The 13,775-nt window shown below is 40.3% G+C and overlaps 1 protein-coding gene across 1 annotated transcript; it reads left to right on the top strand.

Moving 5' to 3' along the window:
• The first annotated feature begins 2,755 nt into the window (after nucleotides 1-2,755).
• On the top strand, nucleotides 2,756-8,183 carry LOC111658670 (heparan sulfate glucosamine 3-O-sulfotransferase 2-like). Its single transcript, XM_023411256.2, has 2 exons — nucleotides 2,756-3,661; nucleotides 6,783-8,183. Exons 1-2 carry the CDS (start codon nucleotides 3,159-3,161, stop codon nucleotides 7,399-7,401), a joined length of 1,122 nt encoding a protein of 373 aa, XP_023267024.1. The 5' UTR covers nucleotides 2,756-3,158; the 3' UTR covers nucleotides 7,402-8,183.
• The last annotated feature ends 5,592 nt before the right edge of the window (nucleotides 8,184-13,775 follow it).

Consider the following 13,775-nt stretch of genomic DNA (forward strand, 5'->3'; position numbering starts at 1 on the left):
CCCCCCCCCCCCCCCCCCCGATGTTTCACCTACCTCAGACAAATGAGCAGTGCAGCTGATAGAGTGGTCAGTGGGCAAACTATGGCCTTTATCCAGTAATCTGCAAAAGGAAACCAACAGCACAAAGGAAAAACAGTGTATATTGCCAGACACATTTATTTTGTTTCCCCTAAAAGTTATATCCTGATACATGAAAAATCTGCTTTTTTATCAGCTACTTTTAACTCCTCTCACATAATTTTCTTTCTTTATAAAATGACAGTGTAAAATTTTTTTATTAAAAACAGTATGGAATTAAATTGTTCCACGTTGCTCTTCTGTCATACTTTGTCTAAGACGGTCTCTCGCCTCCGTGATAAAGAAAACCAAGACATATGCTCTGTAAATTAAACTAAGGATAAACTGATTTCAGGTATCAGTATCCTTGATAGTGGCACTGCAAAAACAAGCCACACACTCAGCACAGGCGATTATAACATTTAATCACTGAGCCCTATCGCCGAGCTTTGCAGGCTTCTCGCCCCAAGGTTTGATTTACCCGCCCTCTTCCTGAGGAAAAATCTCATTCACTAGACGAATTGCTGAGCGGGCCTCTCCGACCGGCCCCTATAAATCATTCTTTAATCAGAGGCCTCTGAGATTGGGCGCAGACACCCGCGGGAGCAACACTGTGACACCTCAACTCCTCCCCATGCGTATATCTGCAGTCCTGGGAGTTTTTATCCTCTTCTGTTTCCACCTCGGGCTTGTCTGCATTTGTATCAGTCATCAGGAAACTAAGAGAGATGACTTACCCTGCTCACACCAACACCACCTCTGCTAAGAGGAGAGAGATGCCAGGCACAAGATTACTGGTTTCAGGCTGCGAGGAGATACACCCCCTCAGGGCTGGCGAGCAAAGTGGGCAACTGCTCCAGGACCTCAGGACTCCTGTGCCTCTAAAAGCTCCATCCTAACAGTGTGTTAGCCGCTCATGCTGCAGTTTCCAAAATGGGAAATGGAAAAATATGAACTAAATCGCAAATACAGGCAGATGGCTGGCAACTCTGGTCAGAGTTTTTCTCATTATCTCCAAACTCCAGTCAGTCAACAAAATATGTTACATAACAGGAAAGACGTGTTCCTGAAACAAAACCTTCATCAAAGCAAAAAATCAACTCAAAGTATCAACACATCAAAGTTTAGTTTTAAAGGTGCAATGTGTAAGATCTGGCCAGAATTTTAGTTTAAAATGTTCAAAAAATGAACTATAACACTATCAACAGCATGTGAAGGAGCCACCGTGGTGATGTCATGACTAAGACCTCCATCTAATGTATTTCAGAGATATCTACTGGAATGAGCATGCTAACCAACAAGCTGCATCGCAGGCCGTGTTGTTATACCACTTTATGACACTAGATTCTAGTCCAGTCCTCCCCAGTGATGGACCAGCACCTGCCTTTTCTTCTGTCTGGCCTCATCAACCATCAACAACCACATTACAGTAACACCTTGGAGTATTATCCCTGCACAGAACAGATATTGTCTATACTGTGATCTTTTGCACATCCTGCTAAGTCAACACTCAAGCAGTTTTTTTCAGTTTTATTTTTTTTTAATATGTGTATCTATGTATATTTATCTTTTTGACAGTTGCAGTATGTTAACTTTTTATTATTTCCTGTTAATGTTTATTGTTGACTGCACCAAACCCCAAGCCAAATATCCTGTAAGTAAAAAACTACCTAGCAATAAACCTTATTTTCTGATTCTGCCTTTGTGATGATGTCATCATCCCTTCATCATGCTGCTGTAGCCTGACACCCATGTGTCATGCAGTATCCCCTTGCCTTCATATTTTTTTATAGGTAAATAAAAACATACTGTTTGTACTACAAGTACTCATAATTTGTTTTAGTGCTATCAACTATGCTATCTATCAATAATAAATGCATGTATAAAAAATCAATAATAAGGAACATGGGAAAACATGATTAACTAGACAGCAGTGAAGTGGTGAAATGCTGCCTCCTATGGAGACGGAGCAAGAAGCACAATCTTACACATTACACCTTTAAATGTGGAAACGGCAGTTGAAAGACCAAATTGTTCTTGTGCTTTCAATCATATCACATGATCTTCATCAGCAATAGGATTTGCCCAGTTTTTTTTTTGTTTTGTTTTTTTTTTGGGGGGGGGGGTTCTGACTAAGTTTAAGCAGTGAGTGATGTTGATTTTAAGCAGTGGTTCAAGTAAAACTCAACTGGCAGTTAGCTAGACATGGACAAACCATTAAATAAAAACAAATGTTAAGTTAGTTATCAAAAAAGGTAACCTCAGGTCACTTCATCAGAAAGGAAGAAACTAGTGCTGATTTGTGCAAGAGGATGAAAACAGCTGTAACGCTGCAGCTTCCTCTGAATGGAGGGCTGCAGTGCCGCTGGTTCGGGTCATGAAAGTAATAAATGGTGGATGTGTTTCTTATCCGTTTTGTGCTGTTGGTGTAACTACTATTGCTTCATCCTTCACACATATAGACATATTGAAATTATATTATGAATCTCATCTGGCTGGGAAGGGAAAAAAAATAATAAATCATATATGGGGATGCATCACTCAACTTGCAAAAAATAGTCTCGCGCCTCCATGTTTATATGCAGCAGATATAAGGTGTGCCAAAAAAAGACACCTGCATGCTGAGAAGTGAGTAAGGTCAGACGAGTGAGAGGAGAGAACTGGACTTTTTTTTTTTTTTTTTTTTAATGCAAAGATGCTCTGACGTCACCGTGTTGAAGTATTTCTCCGTCGCTCAGTCGGTTTGGAGCCGACAGTCCGCTCAAGTTGCCAGAGAGCGCGCGCACCCCTTTGCTCCTCACTCGTGCGTGATGACCATGGAGGCGTCCAGGAGTTTTAAAGGAGGACGTCGTTGCCAAACTCAGTGCGCGGCGAGGGACGCCTTTTCAGTTCCCGAACTGAGGAGATGGGACACGGAGGGATTGTGTTAATATGCTGCGTGATCAAGTGATGGAAGTGCTGACCACCAACTGACGGAAGTTTTTTTTTCCTGCTTTGGAGTCGGTGAGCAGTTCACAGCCACTTAAGCGTCTAAAACAAACCAGAAAGGACGGATCGCAGAATCAATTAGAAAACCATGCACTGTTCATATCCATGGAGAGATGGCATGCGTGCTCCTCTTCAGTCGGCTTCTCCCCTTCTCACACAGGCTCACAAGAACATCCATTTGCTTACTATCCCTTCTACTTTCATATTTGTGCTACTGTGCACTATTCCCTGCCGATACCATCATGCACAAATCAGGTGATCCGACTCCGAGCTGCCAACGCGTCCTGGCCGATGGAGCCAAAAGGCGCCTTCAGAAATCCCTCTCCTGCGTTTTGCCGCTGGACGAGAGGGCGAGCAGTGTTGAGGCATCTCGGCTGAAAAGCGACCAAAAATCCTCTTCGACTGTCCACATCGTCAGGAACGACACGCCCAGCCCCCCGATCGGTAGTTTAAAGTTTGGGAATAAAAAGTTACCAAATGCCATCATAGTTGGAGTGAAAAAAGGAGGGACGAGAGCTGTGCTGGAGTTCATCAGAATCCATCCTGATGTGCGAGCGGCTGGCACCGAGACACACTTCTTCGACAGGAACTATGATAGAGGCCTGGAGTGGTACAGGTAAGAGCATATCTCACCTGCACAGGTGCGTGTCCATCTGTGCCTGTCATCAAATATGTAAATGGAACCTGCAAATGACACCACGATTACAGTTCATTCACGTTTTATGGCAAGAAATCAGAGACTGCGATTGTTGGTGTGATATATTATGCAAGTTTCTACACTGTGGACACTGAAAATGAATTATAGTGACTGTTGATCTCTTCTGTTTGTGGGGTCAGTACTTAGTTGCCTAGATTGCTTAAAGTGTAGCATTTTCACTCAGCTGGGGGCCGCAAAGACTCATGGGAGTCTCTGGTCATAGGATCAGATCATTAATCTAACATGCAAGTATCTGCTTGCAAATTAATGGTGAGGAAGGATGTATAAAATGGGCAGTCAGTACACTGTGTGAATATTTTTGCTTTGCAATCTAAAAGATTATATTTGCCCAATATAAATGTCTAATTCAATTCCAATTTCTAGAATTGGAATTTAAAGGGAATTCAGGTAAGTTGTGGCTGATCAAATGTACTTAATGTAGGCCTAGTTTTTTTTCCTAAGATTTCTTTTCTGTGCAAGTCTATCTATTCTTGGAGGAGTTACCCAATATTTTGCAATGTAGAAAATGATGTGCCTCCTGCCAGCCAGTGTAAGTTCCTCTGAGATTTAAAATCACTCTTCATGTAAAATCAGCTTGTTGCCGTTAAAAATACAGCCTTGCACTGTCCTTGTCCCCCTTCCTCTCCAGGGTGCCTCTCTGTGTACAGTACACTGTGTTTTGAGAACATGCTCGATGTGTTTTCCAGTCTCTTGATTCATTTCATGTTCTTATTGCAAGAAACTTTGGAGGCCTCATTTCTGTTTACACCCGCAGAACAGGGGCTGTTTTTTTTCTAGATGTACTGTGGAGCAATTCATCAGATTTCTCATAAAAATCCAACCTCTGGAGGCACACAGTGTAAACTGCAGTGTGCAGGCCCGCTGTAGCTGCCAGGCCTCTGAGCTATTGTCTTGTTCTTGTTTGCAATAGTTTTACTAATATCTCTAAATGAACATTAAAGTGGGTGATTTATTGTTTTAAAAATTCTAAATGAATGCACCATTAACAAAGTGCTTCCCCATCAAATTGCTTTGTTTGACAGATCATCAAGTATCTATCTATATACCCCATACATATCATTTAAAACTCCTTAATTACAGATGTAAAGCAGATGTGTGTTGTGGTTAAGTTATGAAATACTGTGCACACAAAGAGACAACCATGCACAACACATTCACAGACTTCCAAATACATTCTATGTTAATGATTGGCTGCCATGTACCCTGCAGGAGGTATATGTATTAGTAGTATTATAAAATAATTATAAGACTGAAAGTATCTCCACTAATTGGCATTCTTCAGGACAGTTAGAGGCTGAAGCCCTTTCATCTCAGAAATGTCTTGGAGGTGTGAACCCTCCACCATCACCGTAACTTGACTGGCGGCTGTCAAAGCTGTCGAGGAAAGGTCAAATGCCAACTCACTGACTTTTGAGGATTGCTTTCAAAATAAAGAGTTGCCTCTCTGAAACTATCTTGTAAACACTCATCAATGAAGGCCAAAGTATTGTTTGGAGTAGTCATAGTCTCATTGTCAGCATGCCATTGAGTGTCCTACTGTTTTGTCTCATGCAAACAAAAGAATAAAGAAAACAGTCGTGATAAAGATCCCTGAGGTTGACTACCTGAGTGTGGATGCATCAGATGGTGACTGGACTAGCGAGACCAAAGGAGAAATTCAATAAATTGGCACAAGTCTGTGCAGTACTAAAGGCTGCAGTGCAGAGCCAGGTCGGCCAGGGAGCAACACTCCTGTGGAAAACAAATAAACATTTCATATTATTTCACAGGCTGTTTGCGGCACAACAAAACCTCTCAGCAAAGTAAGCACCAAAAATTCATCTGAGCTTCATTTTCCAGCTGTTTCAATCAATTTAAGACTATGGTAGAATGTAATTTAATCCTATGCGAGTAGGACTGTAACATACTTGAAATGGTGCCTCCTAGTGGTAGTTTCAATACAACCTGGGGACACAGATCAATTGGTTGAAAGCAGTAGATATAATGCACCAGTCAAATTTCAAAAAACACACAAGGGCTTTAATTTACAGATAGAGCTGCAACAATTAGTCGATTAATCGATTATTAAAATAGTCGCCAAAATTGATCAAAAACTATTTCAATCATCAAGTAACCATTTAAGTCTTTTTAATTACAAAATACAAATCCATTCTCTAGTTTGTTTCTCAAATGTTAAAAAAAAAAAAAAAAAAAAAAAAAAAAAAAATCAATTTTCTTTGTCTTGACATTTACACGAATATTTTTAGATGTTGGACAGACAAAATAAAACATGACATAAAACAATAACAGACAATGAATCATGACATCACTGTCAGATGTAGGAAACTGAAATGGGCATTTTAAACAGTTTCTGGTCTTGTATTGACAAATGATGAAGCAACCAATAGAGAAAATGTCTGACTGATTAATGATGAAACTAATCTTTAGCTACAGCCCTATTTACAGGCTCTTGTTAAAGTCTGTCCTTGATCTTTGATGGTTTCCAATCAAACTATTACTGTGGGAAGGCGTACCTGTTCACATAATTTCTTTCAAAGACCACAATGGCCTAGTTAGAAGACCCAGAAGTCAGTCTGCTATATGTGTTCTGTTTGCATTCATGGTGATTTATTGCTCTTGAACCATGCAGGGCTGATGCACAAGAGAGCTGTCTGCAAGACAGGTCTCCAGTGACAATAAACTACTATGACTTTGCTTCTGTGCTCCTATAAGCATTTACATGGAGAAAGTGGGTTCACAGTCAAACTGGAGCTACTCAGTTTGTGAGGTTTTATATCTTTGCAAATCACTTGTGTAATCCTGCCCTAAATAGACATCTAAAATACACTTTTTACCATTTGACAGAGTGAATACAAGGACAATATGTCCTTTGTATCTAAGACTTTTACCCTTCACGGTATTTAAGCAATTCAAAACAGCTAGAAAATATGCAGACAGAAACTCTTAAGATAAAGTCAGTGTGAATGAGAAATCTTTATGTTATTGGAACTTTTACTTTGTGTTTTCATCTTTCATTCAGAGGTTTAATGCCAAGGACTCTTGAAAGCCAAATCACAATGGAGAAGACACCAAGCTACTTTGTGACAAAAGAAACACCACACCGGATCTCCACCATGTCCCGCAATACCAAACTCATTGTGGTGGTGAGAGACCCCGTCACTCGGGCAATATCAGATTACACACAGACTTTATCCAAAACTCCCGACCTGCCGAGCTTCCAGGAGCTGGCCTTTAGAAACCAGTGCCTGGGCATTGTGGACACGTCCTGGAACGCCATTCGGATCGGCCTCTACGCTCTGCACCTCGAAAACTGGCTACGTTACTTCCCTCTGGCTCAGATCCACTTTGTGAGCGGAGAGCGTCTCATCACTGACCCAGCAGGAGAGTTGGCTCGGGTGCAAGACTTCCTCGGGTTAAAGCGCATCGTCACAGACAAACACTTCTATTTCAACCGCACCAAAGGCTTCCCTTGCCTTAAGAAGCCGGAGAGCAGCGGCTCGCCTCGCTGCCTGGGCAAGTCCAAGGGCAGAACTCATGTGCAGATAGACAGAGATGCTATTGAGCAATTGCGAGACTTCTATAGACCTTACAATGTCAAGTTTTATGAAATGGTGGGCCATGATTTTAAGTGGGAGTAAAGGTATGAGACATATTTTTGAAAGATTTATGTATTCTACGAATCTTCTTTTAAAATGATTTGCCTACAGTAATATGAAGGCGAAGGGGAACTGAGCAGCCTTCAGACAATTTGTGTTAAATGTCAAAAACAGTATTATTCTTTCAAGTGACAGTAATGAACAGAGCAAAATCTATTCTATGACATTGCTTTTGCACTTGTAATGATCAGTTACCAGCCAGCATCAGTATCCTGTTTGTTGCTAGATATAGCCATTATTTCAGCTTCAGGATCACATGATTTCAGTTCCTGTAACCGTATATTATTGCCCACTGGATTCCCCATTTCCTGACTGGTTTATAAAAATAGAGGAAATTCCAGGGAATGGGATTAGTTCTTCTTAAACCTGCTTCACTAATCAAGGCAGGGTTTGAAAGCAAGACCTTGGAAAATGTCAGTGAAGTCTTCAGGGAGAGTAGAATTAAGCTGCTGCACTGTGGTGGTAAATCCGAAATGTAAAGCCATAGCACAAGTGTGAACCACCTAATGTTGCTAACTGTTGGTCTCATCAGTTTCTATATAGAGCGAGAGATTTTTTATTTTTCATTTTTTCCCAGCATGAATCATATAAATTCATCCATGCTGTAACATTCAGCACTTCACTTTGTAGTCTGTGCTTTGTTTGCAAAAAAAAACCCCCAAAAAAAACATGTTTATATTTTTGTTACAAAAAGTATTTAATCACTGCCTTACCCACACTGCTTGTCCATGTACATCATTAAATGAAACAGATGCACAAATACATTTATCAAATGATTGATTCTGTCTGAAGCCTTGACCTTGATAACATGCATTTCACAAAAGTGTTAATTCACTTTTTAAATCCCCTCCTACTCCCGGCTTTTGCTTGACTTATATAAAACACACCAAATCAAACAATGCTCCTTTAAACTAAAAGTTGACATCGTGATTGAAATTCGAACTAATCACAAAAACAGCTGAATCAGTAGTTTTTGTATCTAATTAGTAAAATTGTGGTTAGACAGCGATTACATCTGTCTCCCATGTTGCCAGCGAAAACATATCCTTGTTGGTTTGTTGCATTCTGTAAGGTTGTCCGTGTGCCTCTGTTGTAGTAGGTGGGTGAGTGGGTGTAGCTGTGAGGAATTTCAATCACTTTTCAAAAGACAAAGCAAGGAACACCTAGTCGTGGCAGGTTATCAAATAGATTCTGGGACTGCATGTCACATGATTGCAGTGAAAAGTTTGGATTTGGCTGCATGGTACGAATACTAAAGCCCGACTGTCTGAGCTTGAGCCAGACTCATACACTACTGCAAAAACAAAAAGGAAAACACTTTTGTGTTTCATGAACGGGGACATTACAGTGTGCTCTATGAGTTGAAGCAATGTGAACTGAGTCATCCTGTTCGGGTTTAGATTATGATTTAAATTCATGCCTTAAATTATATAACTGTATATGGGTTACAAATAACTATATACTAGTGTTGGTAAATATTTCGGTAACTACAAGGGAAGACGACGATGGGTTGGGAAATAAAGAGGCAATGATTGTGTTTAAGGACTTTATCTCATGGTTATGGCTTAAAGTAATATTATTACTGGGTAACAAGGCAAGAACAATGAGGAAATGATGAGTGTTGAAATGTTAAAATTAAATTGCCCTACAATTTATTTCAAAATTATGATGTATTTACAAAATCAAGTACTTTGAGAAATTAACATGTAATTTATTTTAAAAATGGAGTAACCTACTTATTATCAAGACAGTCCCTTGACAGCTATAATTACATAATTGGTGTTTTATTCATGATTTATTTTAATGATGATGAACAGCGGAATAGTAATGCAGTTTTGGATCTGTCTGACAATCAAAGCACAAACAGGTTTATTGGAAGACAAAGTGGCGTGCTGTTCATTCAAATTCAGCAAATGACACTAGGATACTATTAGGATTACAACTGTGGACCAAAGAGTAAGAATATATTATAGGGCTAGTCCGTGGTATCAGGATACTGTACCCTATACTTGTTCAATATGTACTGAGGAATTGAAAGTACTTAGTATAGTTTAATACTAGGTCCCATCCAAACAAAAATGTATTATCCCTATTCCCTGTTCTTCTGCCCTACTCCTACAACAGTAAATATGTAATTGGAACATCTATGTACAAAAAAATTTACACTGTAACTTGTGATGCTGCGATATAAAGTGTCACCCACTTTCTTTGCAGTCCTAAAATAAAATCGTTGCTCATCACAAACGTCTGCAAGCAAGAATTAAATCAATATCAACAAATGTAGATCCTACAGGAGTAAGCAGACATATGGAGAGAGTATAGAGACATCTAGGGTTCAGTGCAGGGCGGCTCACAAACAGAACAGCAGAGACTTGCTCAGCATTTTAATGTGTATCTTTCAAAATCACAAGTAATAGACGTTGGAACATTGAACTGAGAGAATCGGTTTTCTTATCTAATAATACTCATTAATAATGATTTTGCTCCCAGTGAAATGTAGGACACATTGCTCCTCTCTGTTATCTACATACCTCAGAAGTCTAGTACTTTTATCTGTTTGAATACTACTTCATCTGAGGTTCTCTTGAAATTTACATGTAACACAGTATCCTTTGAAGATTTCTTGGTGTTAGACAGAGCAATACAGAAAGTTGAGCTTATGAAACCTAAATCCTGTTCGTATTTTTACTCTGCTGTATGTTCAGCCTCTCAGTCTCCTCAGCTTCCCCCTCCTCTGCAAATGGCTACAGTGCATTGTTGAGAGGAATCATAAAAAGATGCTCCACTCTGTTTGACCCTCTCTCAGCCCAGACGTCTGCCTTCTTTTTCTCACATTCTGTCCTCACAGCTTTTCATTCACTCACCGTCTCTCTCTCTCTCTCTCCCCCTGTCCCCACATTCATTAAACTCATACGACCTCCAGGTGGGGGCGTGGGCCGTGTGGCTCCTACACCTACCCGGTGCCCTTCTTGTCATCATGCTCGCCAGCAGCTCATTTCTGTGGCTTGCTGAGCGCAACACAGGTGAGCGTCTATCCAGTAGTCACAGTGAGCAGCAGCTCTCTGTATGGTACACATGGGTCCTAATTAGGCCTGAGGGCTGGAGAGGAGCAATCCCCTAGAACAAGCATCAGCCAGAGTCTGATTAGACTCTGCAAGTCAACGGCTCTCCAGAGATTGCTTGCAGGTCAAATCTCTCCCTCTCTCTCTCACCCTCGCACACACGCACACACACACACACACACACACACACACACACACACACAGCTTTCTCTTCAAATATGAATCCCCTCAGGAGCCAGCCCATGCAAATCATGAAATCCTTTGCATTTCGGAGCACCATGACGTGACCTATTTGCACTCAAGCTAATGAGGTGCTTGGTAAGCTTAATGAGTATTTGTTAAAGCTAACGTGTGAATATTGTGTTGATTAATATTTTCTCTTGTTGTTATGAAATGTTGTGACTAAATGATTCATTTCAAGCAACTCCCTACACAAGGTTAAGTTTTAATGTGTGGATTATATTTTTAATTAAAGGATTTTCGTATATAGTACAATTTACATGTGTCATCCCTGTAGAGCTTCTAGGTAATTATTAAATGCTCAAAATACCTGAAGGGACGAATTAATACTTTAAGAGTACTGTTGATAAGGACTAGTTGTTGCTGAGACTAATAATAAGACTTCAAGGACATGAGCAGAGACATATTGTTCTTTTTATCTTTCACAGTCCATGGAGAGTTTTGGAAAGAGGCTTAGAGCGTTCTTGATAGTAATTTTTGAACATTGTGATCTGATATTGATTAATGCTTAAAGCAGCATAATTTTTTTTTTTTTTTTTTTTTATATTACTGGAGGGTTGAAAATCAAAACAGCAAAAGGTCTACTTTTCTCTAAAGCACCAAAAAACAAGACTAAATAAAAGTCAAGTGCAGAGGCAGAGGACAGGCTTTAAGTGTTTAAATGTCACAGTGATGCTCCTCATGCAGATAATGTAGTTCATCTACAGAATCCCTGTTGGTTAATGTAGCTTCAAACATTCACTCCTTTGGATTTTTAATGAGCGTACAAGTAAGATGGAGGCAGCGGCAAAGGATTATTTCAAAAAGGAATTCTCCATTGAAACGTTAATATTGCAGTTAGTATTAAACATAATTGTTAACAATGCCCTAACTATTATAAATGCAAGCCTACAGGAAAATGCATTTTACATGCTCGCTCCATTTAAGCAGCGCTAAATTAAAATAGTACACATTCACATCCTTTGCTCCTTTGCTCGAGATGCTCACATGAGATAGAATGAGGTTCCCTGATATCCGAGCGAGACAGCAGCTGACACTGCAGAGGCAGGGATTCAGCGGTGTACTTCCTTCAGTCCTAATGCCTCAGAATAGTTTAACTTCTGCAGCCGACAGGATGTCCCAGTGGTCGAAATAACCAGTGGCTTAGGAGCCAAATTAAAATGAAGTGCTGACAACTGTGGCACAGTCTCAAGTACATAATGATATATGTTCTACAACTATTTGCAGACTAGTGTTAGAAGTGAGTCTGGAGGGATGACACTTAATAAGTGTGTGCATGTGATGTGCTCTATTAGGCTGATGGAGGAAACCAGCAAAGTGAAGAGGAAGAAGTGATGTGTAATAGACGTAAGTTTAGAGTGAAATGTAATTTTAAACGTAGGCAATATTCTTGTTATTTATTTTTTTTTACAAAATGATGTTATCAACGACGGCCTGTCTAAAAGCAACTAACATTTTTTTGTGCTCGTGTTCCGATCTTTGCATCTATTTTACACACAACAGCCACCAGCCCACCGCTTTTTAACTTGTCTCCAGCAGAGTGAGAGGAAGATGGCAAAGACGTGAGATTTTGTTGGACGCGTGCCCTCTCAAGATTTAGATCTGTGAAATTCTGCAAAGTCCTCCAAATTAGAAACAGTTGTTCAGTGCCATCTCCTTGTTGTTGTATCTGTTTGTCAGACGAGCCGAGAGCCTGTTTTCTGTGGAGCAGCCTAAGTGAGGTAGAAAGCTGATTAGATTGGAGGAGTAGTCAGACCTCAGCATCTCTCTCACCAGGAGATGTGTTCTAATTAGAGTGTGTGCCTCATGTCTCACTGAGGAGAATAACAAGCCTCATCCCAAGGCTGCCTCCAGATGAACCTCACATCCGCTGCAAACCAAAACGCATCTGATGCATCAGCAACCCCTGGACTCCAGACCACACCTGAGTCGACATGCAGTGCATTAGGATTTTGAGGGGGGTTTACATCGTGTGGTAGCGCTCTCTGAGCTGGAAGCCTTGCAAAGCTGGAGCAACAATGAGGGAAGCCAGGTAGACTGGCTCTGCATGCAGATTTTAATGTCCAAACAGTTCTTTCAGGTAATGAACACATTCCCAAACCCCAATCATTAGCAAATGGGAAATTATATCAGTGGGGCGACTATTTCAATGGTGCATTTTTACCAGAGAAGGGTGTCTTTTTTTTTCAACATATGGAGCAGTCTAAAAGGAGGGACAACCCAGATGACATTTAAGGGGGGGGGGCTGTGATTATGGGATTCACGCAGCCAAGATGATCCTGCATAAGCCTGCTCCAATATGTGAAGCTATTTTAAATCACACATCAGTCTTGGGTTGTTGTGCAAATGCCTCCACACAAATTACAGATACAAAATAAGGGTAAAACCAATTGACACTGTGAGAAAGTGTGAGAGCAGGCAGAAAAATTTGATGCTACATGCTACTCAACTCTGGTGTGAAAGACTCAATAATCTACTTTCAGTTTTTGGGTCTTAAAACAATTTCTGATCAATAAATAATGATACTATATTTGATCTAGTGCTCACCAATAAATCAAATAACTACACAATTAGAAAAACATTTGATATCAATAGACCTACAGTTGAAAGAAAAATGCCTGTTCACTCAAATATTGAGCTTCATTGACTATTGATTTACCTATAAATCAATCTCAGTTTAAACTATTATCAAGGCAGCACAGCGCTTTCCTCCACATACATTTACATAGTACTCGATCAGACAATAAATTCTTTGTTGTGTCCATAAACATCAGTGCACACACACACACACATACACACACACACACACACACACACACACACACGGTGGAGGATGGTCCAACCTCCCCGGGCGGCTTGTCTCAGATTGGATGTCAGATGCTGGAGACAGCTGCACTCATCACAGCTTTTTATGAATACATTACCTTTTATGTTCATCCAAGCACTAATTTATCTTCCTCAGAAAATCAAACAGGACAGACATTCACCAGTCCTCTAGAAAATTAGAACTTTCAGAAATTGTGCTCGTGTCTAAGACAAATATCTGCAGCCAAA

This window comes from Seriola lalandi, unplaced genomic scaffold (assembly GCF_002814215.2).
Source record: "Seriola lalandi dorsalis isolate HSWRI2012SDOR001 ecotype SW California unplaced genomic scaffold, Sedor1 jcf7180002054464, whole genome shotgun sequence".
Taxonomy (NCBI): domain Eukaryota; kingdom Metazoa; phylum Chordata; class Actinopteri; order Carangiformes; family Carangidae; genus Seriola; species Seriola lalandi.